The following is a 23,170-nucleotide window of genomic DNA, read 5'->3' as shown; positions in this document are numbered from 1 at the left end:
AAGCAGAGTTGACATAGGCCTATGCATTACAGGTGAGTTTTGAGGTCACCTGAGAAGTCAGGGGAAAATGTACATTGCTTCCTCTTTCTTAATTTCATTCAGCAGTACTAGAGAGAAGTAAAAAAGAAATATGTGTGATCCTAGTGATTCAGGAGGCTGAGATCTGTTAAATAGAAAGAGAATACAAGGGCTTGTTGTTGTTAGTTGCAGGGCTTGAACTCAGAGCTTATCCTCTATCCCTGAGCTCTTTTGCTCAAGGCAAGTGCTCTACCACTTGAGCCACAGCTCCGCTTCCAGTTTTCTAGTGGTTAAGTACAGATAAGAGTCTCATGGACTTTCCTGCCCGGGCTGGCTTTGAACTGCAATCCTTAGATCTCCGCCTCCTGAGCAGCTTGGATTACAGACATGAACCACCAATGCCCAGTTATTAGAAGGGCTTTTGAGCCTTTGGAAGACCTGTGCTTTATTCTCAGTCTATTGAAAATTATTGGAGAGTTTTAAAGAGGGGCGTGCTGTATTTGTTTAATGTGCAAGTGTCCCTGCACATTGGATGGCCCAAAGGCGAAAATGGATTCAGGAAAAGGAAACAGAAAAATGTTGCAAGTGGCACCAGAGAGAGGAGATGGTGGGTTGGCTGGGCGGGGAACATGAGCAATATGGCAGGTTGGTTGTTAATTGTCAAGGTTGAGTCGGGTTCTGTGGAAGGCAGATAGGAGGGGAGGGATATTTAGATTTCAAGGGCCAATCCCAGATTTTCAGCAGAAGCAGCTCTGTGAACAGAGTGGTCATCCCTAATATGGAGACGGCCAGCCACTTAGCGACCAGGTCATTTTTTTTTCTTGCCCTACGGTGCACACATAGAAACACACAAGAATCTCACCAGAAGCTCAAAGAAGAACCAGGAGTACTTGAAGACTGTTTCTCTCACCATCCCAGTGCTGACCACCATCTGCAGGGCAAGCTCCTCGTGGAAATGCTGAAGAACAAGCACAGAAAACACCCTGTGACACGAGGCTTTGGTCCACCAAACCTCTTTTCTTTCTGTTCTTCTCCAGTGTACTAGTCGAAGCACATGGCCACAGACATAGTGAGTGGTAGGATCTGTGCCAAAATAACCGGAGGCTGGGGAACATTCTGGTGGATAGGAGAAGGCTGCAGAGGCACTGTGCAGGAGAGCTAGGTGGGAAGGGTCAGACTTTAGCCCACCAATGAGACTGCATTCTCTGGGCAGTGCTCCAGGACGGGCGAGCACACAGGCCACACAGCGTGCACCCTGCCCTTTGCCCTCTGGATCTTTTTTTATTTTTTCATTCATAAGGTTGGTTGGTTGTAGCCATGGTTCTCAAGTTTGAATGTGTATCGGGATCCCCCAGAGAGCTCCGTAAGGCACACACATGGCTGGGCACCAAAGCACAGACACTGAGCCAGTGGGTCTGGGATAGAGGGCTTGAGCACGTGCATTTCCACCACGTTTCTGGAGCTGATCATGCTATCAGCCGCTCTTGGAGGACTGCTTACCAGAGAGCATCTAAGTCCACTCTAGTCTGGACAATTTTTCTTTGCATAATCCTGCTATGGATTCATGTGGGAAATGTGATTGGAGGGGTTTAGGAGTGGGGCCTGTATATTAATAGACAATCGTGGCTTGTCTCATGACTTCTACATTCCCATCTTCCTAGGACAAATGCTTAGGAAACCCCTTATTCCACTTACATCTTCTACTCTATAAAATCATCTGACTGCTCTATGGAAGAGGGTGCCTTTCTCATCAATCTTATCTTTTAATTTATCTGGATACTTATTAATGTTCTTGATAATAATAATAATAATAATAATGTGTGTGTGTGTGATCTTAGGGCTTGAACTCAGGGCCTACACTGTTCCTGAGCTTTTTATGCTCAAGGATAGTGCTCTACTCAAGCCACAGCTATACTTCTGGCCTTTTGTGGTTAATTGGACATAAGAGTCTCACAGATGTTCTTGCACAGGCTTTGAACTGTGACCCTCAGATCTCAGCTTTCTGAATAGTGAGGATTATAGGCATGGACCAGTGGTGCCCAGTTTGATGGAGAAGAAGTTGAGGACCAAGGGTGGAGCTAACAATTCATTCTCAGTTTGCTTGATCCTATCTTGGTCTCAAAATGCATCATGGGCACCTAAAAAGTCATTTTTAACTACAAGTGACATTTTATGCATGGTTCATTGTATGGATCATGACTTTTCTCTAGAATTCAAGGTGGAAATGTGAATTAAGTAGGATGAGAGTGCTCAGAGATCCTTATGGTGAGGACTGATATGCTTAATGTAAATATGGAATAAGTACCTAGATTTCTAGGAGATTCATGTTGTAACACCATCCATTTATAAGTAAAAACATTAAGATATTAATGTTTTAGCTTTGGTATTTTGATACAAAATATATGCTCTACCATAAAGCCAAAATATACATCTTGAGGACCTCTTTAGTTCTGGCAAAGCAAGGTAATTGGTTATGCCCAACTAAAAACAATGTCTATGAATTTTCTGTGGCTTTCATTCACTTACACTTGGTAAAAATCTACAGTTAATACAGATAACCTCAAGTAAATATTGCACAAGTAATAGTTACATTAAAAATACTTGAACACCCAAATATCACTTTTGTGTGTGTGTGTGTGTGTGTGTGTGTGTGTGTGCCAGTCCTGTAGCTTGAACTCTGCCTGTCTGCTGTCCCTGAGTTTTTGTGTGGAAGGCTAGTGTTCTATCACTTTCAGCCACAGCTCTTCTTCTGGCTTTTGCTCCACAGACTGGCTTTGAACTGTCATCTTCAGATCTCAGCTTCCTGAGTAGCTAGGATTACAGACACGAGCTACCAGCACCTGGCTTTAAATATTACATTTTTACTGTGGAAATTAAAAGTTTAAAGTCAACCCGAAACAAAAATGGATTATAACAATGATTGCTCTTTTCAGTCCTTTAAATCACCCAGAGAATACAATAAACATACTACCAAATTTATGATTTCCTAAGGTTATGGAAATTAGAGTTATGGATATTAAAATTAGAGATCTAATTAGCTAAATAAGAAGACAAACAGAAAATCTTGGCACAGTGTTCTCAAATTACTTCCATTACTAGTCAGGTCAGGTTATCAACTGATTGCCTTTTTTTTTCTTTAGGTAGGTTAAATGCCAGTAATCTTCATATTTGTGAGCATAAGTGTTTGCTGTTGACTTTTGAGAGGCTGCGCCATATGGGACGGGCATGGGGTTGAGTTTTAATCTAGCAGGTGGTCAGCGATGCACGTGACATAACTTGCTACGTCTCCATCTTCCCAAATAGGAAAGACAAGCTCGCTCCGCCCACTTCAATGTTAGCCTCTGGAAATAGGTCAGTCTGACTATCAGAGTCTTATGGCAGGAAGAGATTAGACAAGGCTAAGCGGCTTCTTAAAGTAATTTATGCTGCTTACTAGGCAACATTATTACCAGAACACCTTGCTCCAGAGGTTATATAAAACAGCCAAGCAGCAAAGCTCTGTTTGCTGAGCTATGAAGGAAACATTTGGGCTTCCTTACACTTCCCCCTGAAATGATTTACTTTTGGTTATTTCAGATCAAATAAGGCAATTGCAAAATCAAACATGACCTTAAGGAAGTCAGGCTGAAGGCAAAGAGTGTTTTTTGTTTTGCCGATCCTGTGGCTTGAACTCAGGGCCTGGATGCTGTCCTTGAGCCTCCTTGTGCTCAAGGCTAGCTCTCGACCACTTGACCCACAGTGCCATTTATGGTTTTCTGATGGGTAAATGGGGTTAAGAGTCTTTCAAACCTGGCTTTGAACCATGATCCTCAGATCTCAGCCTCCTGAGTAACTAGAATTACAGGCGTGAGGCACCAGCGCCTGACTGGGAGTGGTTTTCTTTTCAAGAAGGAAAGTGGTGCTTGTACTCAGTTCCTGCAGAAGGGGCTCCGACTGCTAAGTTTAGGGTAGTTTAGGGTAGTTGACCAATCAATGCTTAATCTGACAGTGTCTTTCACTTTTATACATAACTCTTGGCACCTCCCAGCGGACAGAACGGGGCTGCATTCCTGCAAAAGCCACAGTGCAAGGCCCAGTGAACCTTCCCTCCTCAAGGCCAAAGGTTCTGACCCTCCAAAGGTTGGCATGTCCTGTCTTGCTGGCTATTGCAAATGGTGGGGGACTTACTGTATGCAGTCAGCATATTTGGTTTTGTAGTAGTAGTATTGGGGATTCAACTTGGGGCCTTACACTTGCTCTACCACTTGAGCCACACCACTTAATAGCTTAATAAGTAGCTTAAGCATAAGCATAAGTCATTTTCTGTATGAATTACTTTCAAGGCAGGGTCTCACTTTATGCCCAGGCTGGTCTGGGCTACCATCCTCCTACTAATACTTCTTCATGTTGCTAGGGAGGACAAGTGTATCCTTCTTTGTGTAGTCCTTATAATTCCTTCCATAGCTGGCTAACAAACATGTGCCACCAGGTATAAGTCAGTGGTTGGAAAAGAATCTCACAAGCTTTTATACGCATATGGGTCTTGAACCATCATCCTTTAATCTCTCTCCCAAGAACCTAGGATTGCATGATATTCTTACTGGCTGCTGCTGGCTGGCTCACACTACAATCCTAGCTGCTCAAGAGGCTGAGATCTGAGGATCATGGCTCAAAGCCAGCCTGGGCAGGAAAGTCTGATAGATTCTTCAATTACACACACACACACACACACACACACACACAGAGCTGGAAGTGGAGGTATGGCTCAAGTGGTAGAGCATCAGCCTTGAGGAAAAAAGCTAAGCTACAGTGCTCAGGCCTTGAGTTCTATAAAGCCCTAGTACTGGCAGGCAGGTAGACATGCATACAAACATGCTTGCTCGTGCGTGCGCACATGCGCACAGACACACATACATACAGATTTTAATAGATGCTCAAGACCTCAACAGAAGTAGCTACTCTAATAGTGAGATGCTGGGGTTGTCTAGCAGAAGAGGAACCTTGGTAACCCAGCTGACTTTCTGTCCATCTGTCGGTCGGAGCACATCAGCTAGGACAATGAGGAATTTCGTTGGTTTGAGGAATTCCTCACTTCGTGAAGTTTCTCAACTCATAAGTAGACTCACGAGGAAGCATTTTCACTGTACTTCATACAGTACTGAAATAACTTACACCTAATTACTGGCATTCACTTCTGGGAAGAATGAATGATCCCTATTTCTCAATGTGGTCCTTGGAAACTTGTTAGGAAAACACATTCTTGGGCCCCAGCTCAGATGTACTGAGCCAGAAACTTTGGGAATAGGGTCCAGCCAGCAGTGTTAAGAAGCCTTCTAGGTAATTCTAATATAATGGCTAAGTTTGTGAGCTATTGATTGAGAACGTAAATGGCTCCCAAATGAGAAAATTATGAAAGAGTTTTTATGTATGCCTTGTGCGTGCCCAAGACTATCTAGACAGGAACAATAGATACTTCGATAGCATCCATTTTCAATCATAGGCTCAGGCAACTCCTTGTGGGATTATCCTCACACTGTCCTGCTCCATACCTTTTTACTGGCTGGCCTTGGAGCTGCCATTGAACTTGGAACATCGTTATTGCCAGAACCATAGTAAGACATCCGGCTGCAGTTGCGATCAGACATCTGAAACACATAAACCACAACCCAACAGTCACACTGGAAAAGGGGCACACTGGAAAAGTCAGCCAACTACCTGGAAATGCCAACCTCAGAATACACTGCTTATGGATTTCTTACTTTTTTTTTTTTCTGGTTACAGAGGTAAACTAATCATCACATATAAATATAGAACAAAACAGAGCAAATTCACATTTATTTTTGATTGCTCCTAAGATAATCATGATTAATAGTTTGGAGTGTGTCAGCCTATAAAAGTAGTTACAAATTGGACACCAACGAGTCTCCTCAATAGTCCGTCTCTAACTTTATTGGGAGAGAATAAAAAGAAAAAAAATGTGGGAACAGTGTCTCCTGGAGGCTGAATGTGGTACCACATCCAATCTCCTAAAGTAACATTGTCAAAAATTCCTTCAGAAACGAAGATCATGCCCTTTTGTTTTGGCTGGACAAAATCATCTACCCTTGCTACAAAACAATTAGAAGAGTGCTAGGTCAGTCTACACAACTCCCTTGATTTTCATATCATGCTTTCCCAGAGCTGATTAACTATGTATGTAATTGAAAATCACTAATAGCCTTATTAAAGGAAACTATAAAGATCAGGGCTGTCAATTCTAGCCACAGGTCACTTTCCTGAACAATCAGAAAATGGTATCACTCAAGGGGCCTTAAACAGGAGTAGGAAGCATAGGAGCAGTTTAGAGCCAGCTCCAGCTCTTGGTGGTGGTGGGGGGCTCACAGAGCACTGTCAGTTTCTGTGCTATGAATATTTCCACCATGGACGATTTCAACTTGTCACTGTGATGTCTTGGAAAATAAAAGCCAGAAGAGTTTCAGAGTAGCTGACTATTATATGTATACAATAGCCTTAAGAACATAGAAAAAATGTTAATGCAGTAAAAAGGCAGGCACCCGTGGCTCATGCCTGTAAGCCTAGCTACTCAGGAATCTGAGATCTGAGGATCATGGTCCGAAGGCAGACCAAGCAGTAAAGTCTTAGGATTCTTATTTCCAACTAACCTTCCAAAACTGGAAATGTAGCTGTGGCTCTCAGAGCTCTAACTTTGAGCAAAACAAGCTAAGGGACAGCACCCAGGCCCTGAGCTCAAGCCCCAATACTGGCACCAAAAAACAAGAAAACAAAAGAAGTAAAACAATTAGAAAGGTATGAGATACAAGTGTTATTTTTAAAAATAAACCTTTAATTTTGGAATATTTTTTTTGGTGCTAGGATAAGACTGAATATAGAAGGCAGATATTACAAACAAAAAAAGACTAAAAAAAACTTGTCTTGCCATCAGAAAAAATTAAAGTGATTTTCTTTTCACCCCATTGCAAACAAAACTCATGGTATTCATTGACTCCAAGTGGGTAAACCAGCTCTGTTCTCAAACTCTCCTAGTTGCATTCACTAGTTCTAAGCAGATCCTGAAGTAGGAGTCTTACACCTTCAGAACTGTTTCCATTGGGTTCAAAAGAAAAGATGGTTGATCATGCCTCTCAACATTAAGACTCCAACCAATGCAATGGACAACAGCAGTAGTTGCTCCGTGTGGTTTCTTCAAGTTCCAATTGTAAAATGAGAAGGACTTTGCAAAGCTTCACGTTAGCCAGAAGTTCTACAACTCACACTATTGTATCAAATTTCCCAAAACAGTTACATTAAAAAAATTGTTTTGAGCATTGATGTTCAGATATCCTATACATCCCGATTTGACTACCATACCTTGGACATCTGCATTAAAACATCACACGGGAACCCTAGAAACGTGCACAATCATTATGTGTCGATGGAATACACCACAAGTATTTGAAGCCCCACCTTTGAAGACATGATGTTTTTGACTTCCTCGTCCGCAGCACAGTGGGTGCCCGCCAGGTCTGGGTTACTACTGCTCATCACCCTGGCCTGCAGCAGCTTTGAGTTCACAGCTGCAGCAGATGTCCGTCCGTACGTGTGGTAGCGAGGGTCAGAGAGAGATGTGGGTCCACCTGCACAGCATCCGACAGACAGAGACATGTCCACAGACAGAGAGGATCAGAGTCACTTAGAGTTTATGAGGAGGACCTGAACAGGGAAAGTGGGCTGTGGACTGAGACCCGATCAGACTAAGCCTTGCATGAGAACATCATTATTACAGCCCTCTGGAGACGCAGTTAATGTTTTAGAGGGGAGGTAAATGGCACCAGGAGCTAGAGGAGCTGTGGAAACTGGAGACCCAGCCTGGGCATCACCCTGTCCCTGTCCCTGGGACTCAGGCCCCAGGAAAGCCACAACTTCTGAGTTCTCCACAAAAGCTACACATGTGAACTCTGTTTTTCATTGCTCAAAAGTCAAATGGGTTATAACCTTGCAGGTCATGAAGCAAAGTCACAGGAAACTCCAGAGGTACTTGAGTCTTAGGATAAATAAACCAAGTCCGTCTACTAGTATCACAGGTTTGTAAAAGTCCACTGAAATGACTGTTGGACGTGACAGAGATTGCACACTAGTTAAGTCCCGTTTTTCGGGGCGCAGTTCTGTGAGCTCTGTCGGTGCCAGTTTTTCATGTCACACCACCCAGAGGTGCTGGCTATGATTATCTACATATGTAATCAAGAAGAATCATTCATAGCTGATTATTATCATTTCAGAAGTTTACTTGGTGGGAAATAGGAAAAGGGATTTTTTTAAATGAAGAGTTTATGCAAATGCAGTAATGGTACTTACTAGACACTATGCTGAAAACGAACTTGTAGTGTGGGGATGAGAAGGAAAAACTGGGAGAGCATGAGGGAAGGGGTGACAATGACCAAAAAGAATGTAGCCAGGTGCTGGTGGCTCACTCCTGTAGTCCTAGTTACTCAGGAGGCTGAGATCTGAGGATCATGGTCTGAAACCAGCCCAGGTAGGAAAGTCTAGGAGACTCTTACTTCCAATTAACCACCCAGAAAACCAGAACTGATGCTGTGGCTCAAAGTGGTAGAGTGCTAGCCTTGAGCAGAAGAGCTTGAGGACAGTGCCCAGGACCTGAGTTCAAGCCCCATGACCACCACCACCAACAACAACAAAAAGAAATGTACCCTACCTGACTTATGTAATTGTACATCACCTTCATAATAACAATTAAAGAAGTTTAAAGAAAGGAAAGTTTAGGGACCATTGCTACCACTACCACCATGTATAGCTGCGATTTTTTCCTCATCATTATTGCCCTAAAATTCTAGGCACTAGTCAACACTTATTAATTATTTAAAGAAGGATCATAAATTATTGGGTAAGCAGACACAAGAGGGAGGAAAACAGGGAGGAAGAAAGATCTAGAAAGAAACTTCATTTTGGCACTTCAGTCTTATATTCTGAGAAGCAAAACTGAACTTTCGGACATGGTGTGTTACTTCGAATTACATGGCGATGGGGTGAAGTGGGGTACCCTTGCCCCCTCTCCCCTTGAGCTGCCCTACCCGACTTGGAGACATCCCTGTGCAGCTCAGGTAGACGGAAGACGTAGTACACGTAGGCCGCCAGCAGGCAGTTCCTCCCGTGCTGGTCCTTGCTCAGGTCCTTGCTGTTGTGCAGGCTGTTGGCAATGGCCACCACAGACTCGAAGGCGAACTGGGAGAAGTTGGCTGAAGAACCGAGAGGTACATGAACCTGAGGGGATTGCTCTCCAGGCTGGCGATCGTGAATCCTGACAGTTGATCATCACCTGAACTAAACTGGCTCAGCTGAGGATGGGGGAAGCCCCCTGAGCAGGGGAGCTTGAGTTCGCTCCAGCCATCTTGGCTCCGCTGACTATAGATATGTCCACATCCTCTCCTTTTATCTACCGCCTCCTTGTGGGCAGGAGGGTTCTTTACAATCAAGACATGTCCAGACATCTCTCTGGAGTTATAAATTGGGGTCTGTAGGCCAGTGTTATCAGCATCCATGGGAATCTGTCTGACATGTAACTGGGAACACACAGCTTCCGAATCTGCAACCCCAAGAAGATTCCCGTGAGCCTTACAAGGCTGGTGGCTCACGTCTGTAATCCTTGCTACTCAGGATGCTGCGATCTGAGGATTGAGGCTTGAAGCCAGCCTAGGCAGAAAAGTCCAAGAGACTCTTATCTCTGATTAACTAGCAAAAAGCTGGAAGCGGAGGTATGGCTTAAGTGATAGAGCACCAGCTTTGAGCAAAAGCCAAGTGAGAGTATAAGGCCCTAAGTTCAAGGCTCAGTACCAAGACAACAACAAAATGAAACAAAACAGATTTTTTGACAGCACACAATGATTAGAAATGAGCTGTCACACTGTACAGACTTTTTTTTTCTTTTTTGGTGCTAGTCCTGGGGCTTGAACTCAGGGCCTGGGTACTGTCCCTGAGCTCTTTTGCTCAAGGCTAAGTATTCTAGCCCGTGACACTGTGTCATTGTGAGCAACACTGTGATTCACAGTGTCACTTCAGTTTTCTGGTGGTTCATTGGAGATAAAAGTCTCATGTATGGATTTTCCTGTCTGGGGTTGGCTTCAAACTGTGATCCTCAGATCTCAGCCTCTTGCATAGCTAGGATTACAGGCATGAGCCACCAGAGCCCAGTTGTAAGATTCTATTTCAACTAACAAGCCAGGTATGGTGGTGTACAGTTGCAATCTCCAGTACACAAGAGGCATAGGTAAGAGAATCGCAGTCCAAGGTGGGTCCAGGGCTGAAATACCAGACCTTACCTATCAAATAACTAAGGGGACTGGAGACGTGGCTCAAGTGATAAAGTGGTAGAATGCCTGGCTAGCAAGCACAAGGTCCTGAGTGTAAGCCTCAGTACCACCAAAAATAAATAAGAAAGCCAATAAAAGAGAAAGAAAACCTCTCTGTTGGCCAAGAAAACAAATATGTCTTAGAGGCAAATTAAAGCTATCAATTATCAGTAGTAATTAGTATGTAAGTATATTTGACATACTGCCTATAATCATTCAACGAAGGTGATCAAAACAACAACATTAAGAACTCTATTTTATTGTTCTCTTTCTTTCTTTCTTTTTAAATATTCAGTCTCAACAAACCACAGATTCTGCATCTCTTGAACTCACACTATTAGTGAAAAGGAGGCCGGGGATGTACCTCGGTGGAACCCTTGCCTAGCATGCACAAGTCCTTGAGTTTGACCCCCAGAACCACAAAAGAACAAATAAACAAAACTATCAGAAGAAGCTGGGTACTGGTAGCTCACACCTATAAATCATCCCAGCTACTGAGGAGGCTGAGATCTGAGGATCATGATTCTAGGCCAGCCAGGGCAGGAAAGTCCATGAATGAGGCTCTGATCTTCCAATGAACCAACAAAAAGCCGGAAGTGGAGCTGTGGCTCAAGTGGTAGAGTACTAGCCTTGAACAGAAAAACTCAGGGACAGAGTCCAAGCTTTGAGTCCAAGCCTCAGAACTGGCACCACAAAAAGAAAAATATATCAGTTCAAAGGAAGATCACAGTGCTTCCCATATCACTGAGCAGAGTCCTCCCTACTCCCTACAGGCCCTCCCTGTCCCCCAGCCTGGCCTTCCCTCCAGCCCTGCACAGCCCCACCTGTCTGGCCAGCAATGACCATGGGCTGCACGGATAGCTGGAAGAGCTTGTCCAGCACCAGGTGCAGGAAGAGCACCAGCGGCTCCAGGCGGGAGGAATTCAGCCAGATGATGCTGAGCTTGAGCTCATGCTCCAGCGTGCTCTCACTGATCTTCTGGTCCAGCACTCGGATGGGGAAGGTCATCTGACTCTCCAGGGAGTGGCAGAGGATGAAGAACTTCTCCAGGTGGTTGTCCTGAGAAGGCAGAAGAGCATCATGGAGAGCTGATCCTGTCAGTGTTTACCCAAGGACGTATAAACACCAGGCTTCAGCTATGTACTGAGCAACTTCCCAGCCCATGTTTCAGATCACACACCCACTGCCTTGTTACCAAGGCAACAAACTGCTTTGTACACAAAATAGCACCTTTCAATAATTACTACCCGACGAAAATCCTGATTTAGCCACCAACACGAACCCCAATAGGCTTACAAGACTATTTACAAAGAGCCAAAGGTTAATTTGTTGTTGTTTTATCCGCAATGATCTTGTTTGTATGTTTTGCTGGTCCTGGGGCTTGAACTCAGGGCCTGGGTGCTGTCCTTGAGCCTCTTTGTGTCTAAGGCTAGCACTCTACCAATTGAGCACCACTTCTGGCTTTTTCTGAGTAGTTTATTGGAGATAGGAGTCTCACGGACTTTCCTGCTCAGGCTGGTTTCACCCCCATGATCCTCAGATCTCAGCCTCCTGAGTAGCTAGGATTATAGGCCTAAGCCACCAGCACCTGGCTTCATTGATCTTTCTTCATTGCCCTGGGGCCGTTTCTCAACTGCCCTCCTCCTCATTATTAGCCTGCTGGGTCCACTTTGGTTTGCTATTGTGCTCCTTACCTGGGTGTGAACAGAAGAGACAGCTTGCACTTCAATATTAAATACCCCCTTATGACCTTCGGCCCACTTAATAGGGAAATTCTGCAATGGGACTTTCTGTGGTAAAGAAGAAAACAATAAATACAAAGGTTAGCAATCCAATCCCTTCTTCTGAATTGGAGTCACATCAGGGTCCCACAGATAAACCACTTCCCCACCCCCAACTCTAACGCGACAGCATCAGGAGCCTTGGGTTCAAGTTCAATTCTCTGCACTGAACTAGTTATTTTGCTTGGACAAGTCAATCTTCCTTGTTGGGCTTTAGTGTTCTCAGGTTCCACTGTTCCCAGCAGAGAGCTGAAATAGGTGATCTGTCTTTGAGCTCCCAGGAATCAAAATAAAGTCATTTCCCATGAATCACAATCATTGGGACCAAGAGTAAAATACCTACACATGAAACTCCAATGCATTTGAATGCTGGTTATTGCTTCCTCAAGTAGCAGTCCTGCTTGGCCTTTGCTTCTTCAGTAAATGAGTTATATTTGCCTCCTATCAATGCCTTTGTAAGCACAAGAGGCAGCTTCTAGGCCTCAAAGTCCCCTTGGAAACAATTCTTTTAGACATAGCCCGAGGTGTTGAGCATGAAGGGCCCAGCCTGGGTTTTGTGTCTCTTACATTCTTTTCTTTTCTTTTTGAGGATGGTACTGGAGTCTGTTGAACTCAAGGCCTCACACTGGCTAGATTGGTGCTTTTACTACTGACTCATGCCGCCAGCCCTACTTTTTGCTGGTTATTTTGCAGATAGAATCTGGCAAACTTATCCTCCTCGGCTGACTCTGAATCTCCATTCTCAGATCTCAAAGCCTCCTGAGTAAGCTGGGATTACAGGTGTGAGCCTCCAGCACCCAGCTTGTCACTCATTTGAATGGAAGAAAGCAGGTTGTGTTTGCAAAGGCAGAAAGTGTGCATGGGAGACCAAGGCCTGCAGAACTAGCTAGGGTGAGCCAAACCAGATCCAGGGTAGGCTCCAGCCCCTAGACAAGTTCTGTTGGGTCCATAGTGTGTTGGAAATGTGTAAAATTAGTTGCTAGCATTCCAAAGTCAGACATGCTCATACATTGCTCATTTCTTTTGAGAAGTAGAAGATCCTATACCATCAGCCCCGGACCCCCACCTGGTCCCCACCTGCAGAGCAGAGCAACAGCCAGGACGTTGGGAAGAATGGAGAAGCCCCAGCGTGAAGAAATTCTTCCAGGGTCAGTTCACCTACAGTGTTTAGCAGCCTCCTGAGGACACTAGAATGGGAACCTTCCATACACATTTTCAGCTGTGTAGTAACCATATTAAAAAAAAAAAAAAAAAGTAACCAGGGGCTGGGAAGGTGGCTCAGTGGTAGAGCGCTTGCCTTGCATGCATGAGGCCCTGGGTTCGATTCCTCAGCACCACATAAGCAAAAAGAAAAAAGCTGGAAGTGGCGCTGTGGCTCAAGTGGTAGAGCGCTAGCCTTGAGCTGAAGAGCTGAGGGACAGTGCCCAGGCCCAGAGTTCAGGCCCCACGACCGGACTCCCCGCCCCCAAAAAAAGTAACCAAAGATGAGGGACAAGGCCCAGGCCCTATGTTCAAGCCCCAGTACTGGCACACACACACAAAAAGATAATAAAGAGGAGAATGTAAAAAATAATTTTGATGATATATTTCATTTAACTCAATAGAGTCAATATTTTCTATCAATATGTCATCAGTATCAAAATTATTGACATATTTCACATTGTTTCCAATACTGACTTTTTAAGATCCAGTGTCTAATTTACTTTAACTGATTCATTTTACAGTACTGAGTTTCAACTCAGGGCTTGGTGCTTGCTAGGTAAGTGCTTTACCACTTGGTCCTTGCTCCAGCCCACAGGACCTTGTTTCTACTGGCTCACTTCTGGGTGTAGACCAGCCCCGACTTGTGTCTGTCCAGCAGAGAGGCTGCAAGGTGCCTACTGAGAACTTGAAATGCCCGTGGTATTGTGATGGTGAAAAGCAGTCTGGATTTTCAAGCCATGTACTACAATACGACATGATCTGATTTGCTTCAAAGAAGTACTTCATGGATGTAAACCTCCATCACAGGGACCGAGAAGCGTGGAAAAGCAAGTCCGAGGGCCAAAGGAAGGGACCCACAGGGCGGTGTTCAGATGGGCTCTGCCGCTGTGAATGGCACAGGCCAAAGAGGACCCACCAGAAATAGGAAGGGGAGGGGCTTTGCCAAGGGCATCTTTGAGGAATAAAAAGCTCCAGTTTCCATCTAGATGGCGACCCCCGAGTCACAGCAGAAACCACTAAATGCTGGCCTGAAAGTATTTTAGAAGGACCCTTTAGTTGCCTCCGCTTCTATTTTGTTGAACTCAGGGCTGGGTGCTATCCTAGATCTTTTGTGCTCAAGGCCAGCGCTCTACCATTTTGAGCCATACACAGCTCAAGGTCTTTCCTGACCTGGCTGGCTTTGAACTGCGATCCTCAGATCTCAGCCTCCTGAGTAGCTAGGATTACAGGCGTGAGCCACCAGCGCCCAACTTTGCCTCCTCTTCTATAAGCCATCAGATGCAAGGTTCACGTATATTCTGCTTGGGATGAGGTTTCTTTCTCAGTCAGGTTTGTCTCCCTTTCTATCAGAACAGCAGGTGCTGGGAGGCGACCACAGAGGATGCGGCAGTGAGCACCCTTGGTCCCATTAAAGGAATGGTAAAGGTGAGCTAGGACCAATGCTGAAAGGTAAAAGTGCTGCGGGCTGGTCTGCCACTCACCTCGGCGGAGTGCATGGAGTAGTTGGGTGGCAGCTTTTCCAGGGCGACTGGGAGACAGTAGGATCCCGTTTGAAGCCGCTCGTTCAAGAGGATTGGCAACCACTGAGACAGATGATGTGAAGAAAAATAATATTTATCGCAACATATAATTCTGGCAATTTCTCCAGTTCACAACCATCAAATGTAACTAACCAGGGATGAGCTATTCTGTTGGTCTCTTTTTGGCAGGCATAGCCATCCAGCTCTTTGCATTTTAAATTCTCTTTGAGTTCCTAAGATGGTAATATCAACAACTTACAGGGCTGGGAAGGTGGCTCAGTGGTAGAGCGCTTGCCTTGCATGCTCAAGGCTCTGGGTTTGATTCCTCAGCACCACATAAGCAAAAAGAAAAAAGCTGGAAGTGGCGCAGTGGCTCAAGTGGTAGAGTGCTAGCCTTGAGCTGAAGAGCTGAGGGACAGCGCCCAGGTCCAGAGATCAGGCTCCACAACCGGACCCAAAAAAAAACAAACAAACAACTTACTGACTTCAGAGTCAAAAATAATAGCAAGTTTCCCTTTACAGCCAATGTCTCTGTGTGTTAGAACATCAATGTTCATTTTACCTTTGAAGTTTTTGAACAAATCCCTTTTTTTTTTTTTTGCTGGGTACTGGTGGCTTACACCTGTAATTCTAGCTACTCAAGAAGCTGAGATCTTGGGGAATCATGGTTCAAAGCTGTGATCCTGCCCAGACTTTTCTGGGTAGAAAAGTGTGTGAGACTCTCATATCCGGTTAACCAGCAAAAAGCCTGAAGTGGAGGTGTGGCTCAAGTAGTAGAGTACCAGCTCTCAGCTAAAACATCAAGCAAGAGCTCAAGGCCCTGACTTTAAGCCCCAGTAAAGATCCTGAAAAAAAAACTGAATTTTCTTTTTTCTTTTTGGTTGGTCTTGGGGCTTGAACTCTGGGCCTGGGTGCTGTCCCTCAACTCTTCAGTTCAAGGCTAGTGTTCTACCACGTGAGCCACAGTGCCACTTATGGTTTTCTGGTGGTTTACTGGAGATAAGAGTCTTTCAGATTTTCCCACCTGGGCTGGCTTTGAACCAGGATCCTCAGATCTCAGCTCCCAGGATTACAGGCATGAGCCACCAGCGCCCAGCTGGAATTTTTTTTTTAAAAAGAAATAACTTTCCCCATCCCCCTCCTCCAGAGGGAAAAGTACTAGTTCCTTAAGTGGACCAGATATATTAAATCTGGAAATAACTGTAATGTAAATGAGGATTCTTTCAGCATCTGCCACCCCATCTCTTTGCATTTGTGATTTCTTGTTTGTTTGAGAAGTGAAGTCATTTCTGCTTTGGGCTAGCCTCTGCACATTTTGCTCCATTTTGCTGTCTGCAGGCTCCTAGCCAGTGAACAGGATGGCCCCATTTGCCTCTTAGGGCCTCTAGATATAGTGTAATCAGGCAGGTAGACAGCTACTCACTGAATATCCCAGGAGGCTTTCCACGGAGGGGCCCTGCTTCTGCTGACAGCTGATGTGATAGAAGGTGAACAGGAGGTGGTGACTTCCTGTGAGCTTAGCAGGGAGCTTAATTTTCACTTCCTCATAAAAGTCCGGAGACCTGTTTCAAAAGCATGGATCCACAGTGTTAGCTGGCTGGATGAGTTATAACTCCGCCCAGTAACGCCGCAGACCCTTTGCTCTTGTTTGCCCGCCTGGGGGTTTTTCATTTCACATTATTCTGCTGAGAGCTAACCCAGTTGCTGGCTATCCTTGATTGGTTGCTGACTGTGCCCGGGAAAATGAATTCCCCCTCATAATGGGGGTAAAAAACAATCCACCCATCTGAAGAGGTGATGCAAATCAGCATTCTATTATAACCCCATTTCCAGCTCCCAAGAACAGGGCCCTGGTGCGCGGCTATACTCAGGGAGGGACTGGAGAAATCAGGCTGGTGTAGGCAGCCTAAGAGTCTGGTTTGGGTAGATTACCAAGTTCAGGTGGTTTGCTAATAAAGCTTTATATACATTGTCCTGTTCACCAGGCCACATCTAGCCAGTGTGGAAATGAGCGACCTGAATGAACCCGGTTGCCAGATCGGGATCAAACCCTATTCTCTAACATGGTACAGATCTCTCTCCTCTACCTGTGGAATGTAAATAATGGCTGAAACACTCTATGGCTTAAGGCATGGCTCAATTACGAGTTTGTCAGTTTTTTTTCTTTGGTCCACTTAGAGGAGGTCAATTGAGGCAGGTGAGCAGTGAGCTATAGAAATGAGGATCCAGCCAAGGAGAGTTGGGTTTGCTTCCGAACCCCTCTGGTATCTCGGAGCAAGTTAGGAGATTGGGTCCCTTATTGAGCACTATGCAATCTCTTGGTGGTCCCTGTGCAATCCAAAGTATTTTCTTCTTGTAGGCTTAGGTAAGGTGAAAATTACGCATTCATAAGGTAGAATTATGGAATGGGCATACCTTTCCCCCTTACCCTCCATTCCTGAATTGTAAACCAAGTTGAGAAATAGTCATCCAAGAAGTTTAGGACAAACAGGAGATACTGGGGCCCTCTAAGCTTACGGTGAGAATGGGGAACTGTACGTACTTGTTGTGATAGGTGATGGCTGTGTACACTTCCCGCAGAAACTCAGGCCCCGTAGACTTCCCAAAGATGACCTGTTCACCATCACAGAAAACATCAAATTCACAGGGATTCCTGGTCATCTCAAATCACCTGCGCGCCAACAGACGCTGGGCACCCAATGAGCTCTGGTCTATTACGAGTCACGGGTTGTACAATTGTCCCTACACACCATCTATGAAGCATGAACCGAGATTCCAAGTGGCTTGCGGTGGCCACAGGTGACCACGGAAAACCAGTGCTGTCTTCTTCCTGCCTCTCTTCCATTGGGGTCCACAACAGAGCAGTCAGACCCCTTTGCCCTCAGTGAGAGAGCTCTGGTGCAGGGCCTCTCCCCTCCCAAGCCTGGCCTCCGCCATGTGGGTGAATCAGATCTCCCCTGCTCTGTGCACACGGGAGCCTACCTTTCCTTGGGTCAGGAGCCAGCCCTAAGGTAGAATCCACGCTTTCTTCCAGCTGCAGTAATGCCTGCCCCAGGGCATGGTAACTGGCTGGAATTCGTGCACTCCTCTGAGTGAGTACCTTGGTTAGCCACAGGAGCTGTACCTGATGGTCCCAGTGGGTGACTTGCCAGAGGCCAGACAGTAGGGGGGAGGGCGGAAAGGAAGCTTGGGTCCCTCATATCCCTTTCCAAGCACCCTTCCTTCATTCCTCCCCATGGCCATAAAAGGACACTTGAATCAGATAGATGAGTGAGCATGAAGAGGAAGTTAAAAAAAAAAAGTAGCTGGGTACTGGTGGCTCACATCTGTAATCCTAGCTATTCAGGAGGCTGAGATCTGAGGCTCACAGTTCAAAGCCAGCCCAGGCAGGAAAGACCATGAGACTCTTGTCTCCAATTAACCACAGAAGAGGAGATGTAGTTTAAGAGACACCAAAAACAAAAAACAAAAAACAACCCCCCCAATTGCCAACCCCCCACAATAGTAGCTATTTGAGGGGCAGAAACACCTGGAGAAAATCCTCTTAGTAGAAAGACCACTTTTTTCTTGTGTTTTTTTTTTTTTTTCCAGTGCTAAGGATGGAACTCGGGGCCTCGTGCATGCTAGGCTAAGAGTTTTGCTGCTGCCCACATACCCAGCCCAGTAGAAAAGGGATGTTAACACAGCTCTATGACTTATGGAAAATAATCATAGCTAAAGCACTCAGCTCAAGAGGACAGATGTTGGCATTTTGGTTTCCTTAGTGAAGACTGGACACTAGGTGTTCAGGGTGAAGCTCCTTTCTCACTATGTGTTGAGCTGGTGTGGGCTGCTTTGTGTCTTTTATCAGGAGATATGGCGTGATGCTTGGGCAGGTGTGCAACGCATACGTGTAGGGAAGAAATTCAGCTGACATGGTGGACACAGTGAGACCATCTCTTTACTCTATGGACTACTACTGCCCAGGGCCTGTGTGGTGAGACCTTGGAACAGATTTTGGTCTCTAAAATGTCCTCTATTTATCTCCAAGGTTCATAGTTTACTGTAGAATCAGTTGAAAGAGAGAGACTTTGAATTCAGATCACCATCCTTTCTCCATCATTATGTCAGGAGAGACACTGGACCAGGTTAACAGCCCCTGAACGTGTTGACTAGCAATTGTCCTTGGATGGAATATTGGATCCTTTGGGCTGGGGTGTGGCTTGGCTGGCAGAGTGCTCTCCAAGGCTGCACAAGGCTCTGGGTATGATTCCCTGGACCCGAGGAGGAGGTGAGGAAGGCTATTCTGGTCACTGATGAGGTCTGGGTGTTGCCTATGTGAATTGATAAGGAACACACAGGTTCTTTTGGTTGGAGGCAAATATTAACTCCCTCTTTACCGGCATAGCATGGCTAGGGTCTTCTCCACACATGAACTGGATTTTGATTGTGATGTTCCGGGCTGATGCTAGCTTGTTAGCGAAGTTCAGCCTCTGTGGGTAGACGTAGAGAAGATTTCTGGAAAAAAAAAAAAGATAAAGACCAATAATCAAGATTTAGAACTTAGGTCAGGCATAGTAGTTCATGCGTATAATCCCAGCACTTGAGAGGCTGAGGCAAGGAGGATTTGAAGTTCTAGGCCAATCTGGGTGACCTAGGAGAACCCTATCTCAGAATTAAACAACCACAAAACAAGCAAAACAACAGAAAAAAAGGTCTAGAGTTTAGTTTAACCAAGTTTTCTAATGAATGGTCAGGCCTGTGCTCATACACAGACTATTCTAGAGAAGTTTTTCCCTTAAGGAATGAGCTATTGTTGGAGAAGTATGAAATAATGATGCATTTCACAAGGTTTCATTGTGGTATTTCTATGCCCACAATGTACCCCCGAAAAGGTACTCCTTTATTCCCCTCAAACAATGGCTTATTGCTAATTAATTGATTTCCATCAAAAACCAAATGCTGGAACTAGAGGCGTGGCTCAAGTGGTAGAGCTCCAGCCATGAGTGGAAAAACTCCAGTGAAAACTTGAGGACTTGAGCTCAAGCCCCAGTACAAGAAAAAGAAAAAGAAAAAGTAGTTATTTTCCTTGGGGCTCTTGTATGATCTGGCTCTTTTGTAATCTCTCCAACTTTCTCTCTGTGGTTTTCCTACACTGGCTTTTCCTCAAGGCCTAGGACATTTCAACCTTATCCCTAGTTCAGGGCCTTTCGACCTGCTGCTCCCTGACCCTCTCTGCTCCATCTCCTGCCATTCACATCCCCTGGGCATCTTAAATATTCTCCAGAAGCATGATTGTCATGGCTGCATAGCACTTTATATCATGTGTCATAACTTGCACTGGTGTCCAAAAAACAAGCCCTTTGGTTATTTCTCTGTTTCAACTAGAAGGTTGTGGCAAATACCGCGTCTTGTCCTCTGTGATGTCTTTTTTGGAAGAATCTTTTCTAAATCCTGTACTGCTCAATTTTCTTCCTCTGTGTATGAACTGAAAGACACCAGGCTACCTTTCCTTATTGTCTTGCTTCAGGGAATAATGAGCAGGATGAAAGGGGTGGAATACATCACAGGGAAGACAGCAGCAGCCTGTGGACTGGATGGTCCGCTTTACTGGCCTCACCTTTGCCATAGAGAAGGGCAGGCCGCAGGCCCCAGGCCCCAGGCCCCATGCATGCAGCCCCATTCTGCACAGCACCTGTGAAGGTACTGCTCAGCCCTGCACCCACCCAGCAGGCCACAGGTGCTCAGAGTTCTGCCCGTGCCAAGTGGAAGGGCCCCAGAGCACACAGCTGAAGGAGACCAGAGAAGACTGAACCCAGCATCCTGCTTTGGAGGCCAGCAAATGGACTCTCAACAAAGTGGAATGGCTTAGCCTCGATGCTTTACCCAAGGACCATCAGACTTCTTATGGACAAGAATGCTAAGTGATAACAGTTTGGAAAATTTGCCAGGCTCTTCAATAGATAAAAGCATAGGCAGCAATCTAATGAGCTGAAACCAGATAGAAGTTTATTATGAACAAACTGATGCCCAGGCCTGTGCATTCATCCTGCAGAAGACTTCTCTCTTAGGAGAATAATCCTAAGAATGACAATATCCAAGGATGCGTGAGAAGGTAGTCTGTACTCTACATAGGAAGCCTTTGTTTGGACAAGGGTATTTGAGTAGACTCTTTAGTGACAAGAGATTTAGGCATTTAGTATCAACCTATCTTTGCCTGAATGTGGTGAAGAAAGGGATTTCTTCTGTCACACACAGCACAGCAGAGGAAATGGGGCAGTTAGAAAGAATCCAACATCGCTGCCAGAGTCTTCAGGGGGTATCTCTTGCTTTCAAACTGTTTAGGAAACTTTGAATCCTTTCCACTCATTCAGCAGCATGTCCTGAACTTTCTTTTATTCTTTCAACCATTCACATTTATTTCTCCAAGCTGGGATGAAATCAGCACTTACACTACACATGCTAGGCAGGTGCTTTACTACTCAGAGCCTTTCTTCCTCCTCTTCTTCCTCCTTTTTTTCCTTATCCTCCTCTCCCACTTTCCGTGTGTGTGTGTGTGTGTGTGTCAATACTGGGGCTTGATCCCAAGGCCTTGTTTTCTTGCTTGGCTTTTTTTTTGCTCAAGGATAGCATTCTGCCACTTGAGCCACACCTCTACTTTTCCTTTTTTGTTTTTTTCCCCTGGTTAATTAGATATAAGAGTTTCTCAGACATGTTTGCTTGGGCTGGTTTTGAGCCTCCATCCTTGGATCCCAGCTTCCTAAGTAGTTAGGGCTAAAGTTATGAGCTGCCAATACTTGAGTACCTTTATTTATTAGCTTTTCTTTTCTTCTTCTTTTTCCTTTTTGCCAGTCCTGGGGCTTGAACTCAGGACCTGGGCTAGGTCCTAGAGCTTTTTTTTTTTTTTCTTTTTGTTCCAGGCTAGCACTCTACCACTTGAGTCACAGCTCCATTTCCAGCATTTTGGTGGTTAATTAGTGATAATGAGTCTCACAGACTTTCCTACCTGGGCTGGCTTTTGGACCTCCATTCTCAGATCTCAGCCTCCTAAGTAGCTAGAATTATCAGCATGAGCCACCGGCGCCTGACCTACTGCCTTTTATATCCCGGAGAATAGGCAATGTCAAAGGATTGCTTTTAAAATAACAACTTAAACAAGAATGTGGTGGCACATGTCTATAGTCCCAGCTCCTTTGGAGGATTGCTTGAGCCTAAGAATTCAGGGTCAGTAATATAGCAAGATCTCATCCCAGCAGCAACAAAAACTAACAGAAGTCTACAAACGAAAAAAGATGCTTGGCCCCTCCCTACAGTCTAGACGAACGATTCATCAGCCTAATAAAGCACAAGTCTAGATCTGCCTGGATTTCAACATTTCTCCTTTGTTTCTCCCTCATCTACTTCCCAATCCCTGGGAACACAGGCCACATCTGTACCTGCCCAGCACGGGGCAAAGAACTGTGGGAAAAACAAATGACATTTGCTACCCTTCACCTGGCAGCAGATTCTTAGGACAGTTATTTTAGGGGACAACCTTAGAGCAGGGTGGCTGGAAGTGAAGTGTGAAGCAGAATACACAGTCCCTTCTTTACACCTTTCACGCCACTGCCTCACATGTGGAATCCAGGTAAATTCTTCCCACACTTCTGAAGGCCAGGCAGGATGCTGGATGTGTAAGTTGGCCTAGTGAACAGCTTCCCCCACCTAGAGATTTCATGCTCTGGGTATGGGCTACATTTCCTTGGCCCTCTTCCCCTACATACATCCCCCCCCCGGAAAAAAAAAAAAGATGGCCAAGGTCATGACTTTTTAATGAAAGAAGGCAGAAGCTGACAAGTACAGGTGAGAATAAAATCCTCTGCTAAAAAGGATAATAACAGCAATCTTTTGGGATCCTGGGGTACCTTTTTAACCTTTTCTTGGTCTTGGTCTTTAACCTTTTTTTGGTCTTTGTGTCGTATTGTAATAAATCAGTAAATAAAAATTACTGCAATAAGTCTCAAGAAAAAGGTCAGAGAACTGTCTGGTTCCAGAAAGTGAGAGGATTGTGCCCTCTAGTGGCCGAATAATGGAAGGGGGAGACTTTGATTTTTAAAGACTAGCGGTTGATTAGAATTGCCAGCCACTCTAGGCCTCATGAACAGAGATCTCTAGGTAAGACTGGACACCAGAGGCTGGCCATACCTACTCTGTCCCCAGCGTGGAGAAGATCCTTTCTGACTACAGAGTTAAGGGAGCTTACAAGGAGAATCTACTTTTTAAAACAAGATCAAGTCCCACTTGCCCCAATTCCATTCCTAACCATTTCACATCAAGGTTACTTAGGTTC

At 45.1% G+C, this 23,170-nt stretch overlaps 1 protein-coding gene across 4 annotated transcripts in view; it reads right to left on the bottom strand.

Moving 5' to 3' along the window:
* The window catches only part of Dock8 (dedicator of cytokinesis 8), a 178,872-nt gene that overhangs the window by 54,514 nt on the left and 101,188 nt on the right, over positions 1 to 23,170 (bottom strand). For 3 of the 4 annotated variants that reach the window (XM_013018441.1, XM_013018443.1, XM_013018445.1), the window contains 10 exons: positions 19,242 to 19,359; positions 17,405 to 17,475; positions 16,286 to 16,424; positions 14,824 to 14,925; positions 12,053 to 12,148; positions 11,183 to 11,417; positions 9,084 to 9,248; positions 7,462 to 7,631; positions 5,547 to 5,642; positions 881 to 976 (listed from right to left, as the gene is read on the bottom strand). In XM_013018441.1, the coding sequence (XP_012873895.1) occupies positions 881 to 976; positions 5,547 to 5,642; positions 7,462 to 7,631; positions 9,084 to 9,248; positions 11,183 to 11,417; positions 12,053 to 12,148; positions 14,824 to 14,925; positions 16,286 to 16,424; positions 17,405 to 17,475; positions 19,242 to 19,359 (1,288 nt within the window). The remainder of the gene's footprint in view (positions 1 to 880; positions 977 to 5,546; positions 5,643 to 7,461; positions 7,632 to 9,083; positions 9,249 to 11,182; positions 11,418 to 12,052; positions 12,149 to 14,823; positions 14,926 to 16,285; positions 16,425 to 17,404; positions 17,476 to 19,241; positions 19,360 to 23,170) is intronic. The other variant, XM_013018442.1, reaches the window with a different exon arrangement.

The sequence above is a fragment of the Dipodomys ordii genome, unplaced genomic scaffold, assembly GCF_000151885.1.
Source record: "Dipodomys ordii isolate 6190 unplaced genomic scaffold, Dord_2.0 Scaffold40, whole genome shotgun sequence".
Taxonomy (NCBI): domain Eukaryota; kingdom Metazoa; phylum Chordata; class Mammalia; order Rodentia; family Heteromyidae; genus Dipodomys; species Dipodomys ordii.
This window is presented reverse-complemented; position numbering and strand designations above follow the sequence as displayed.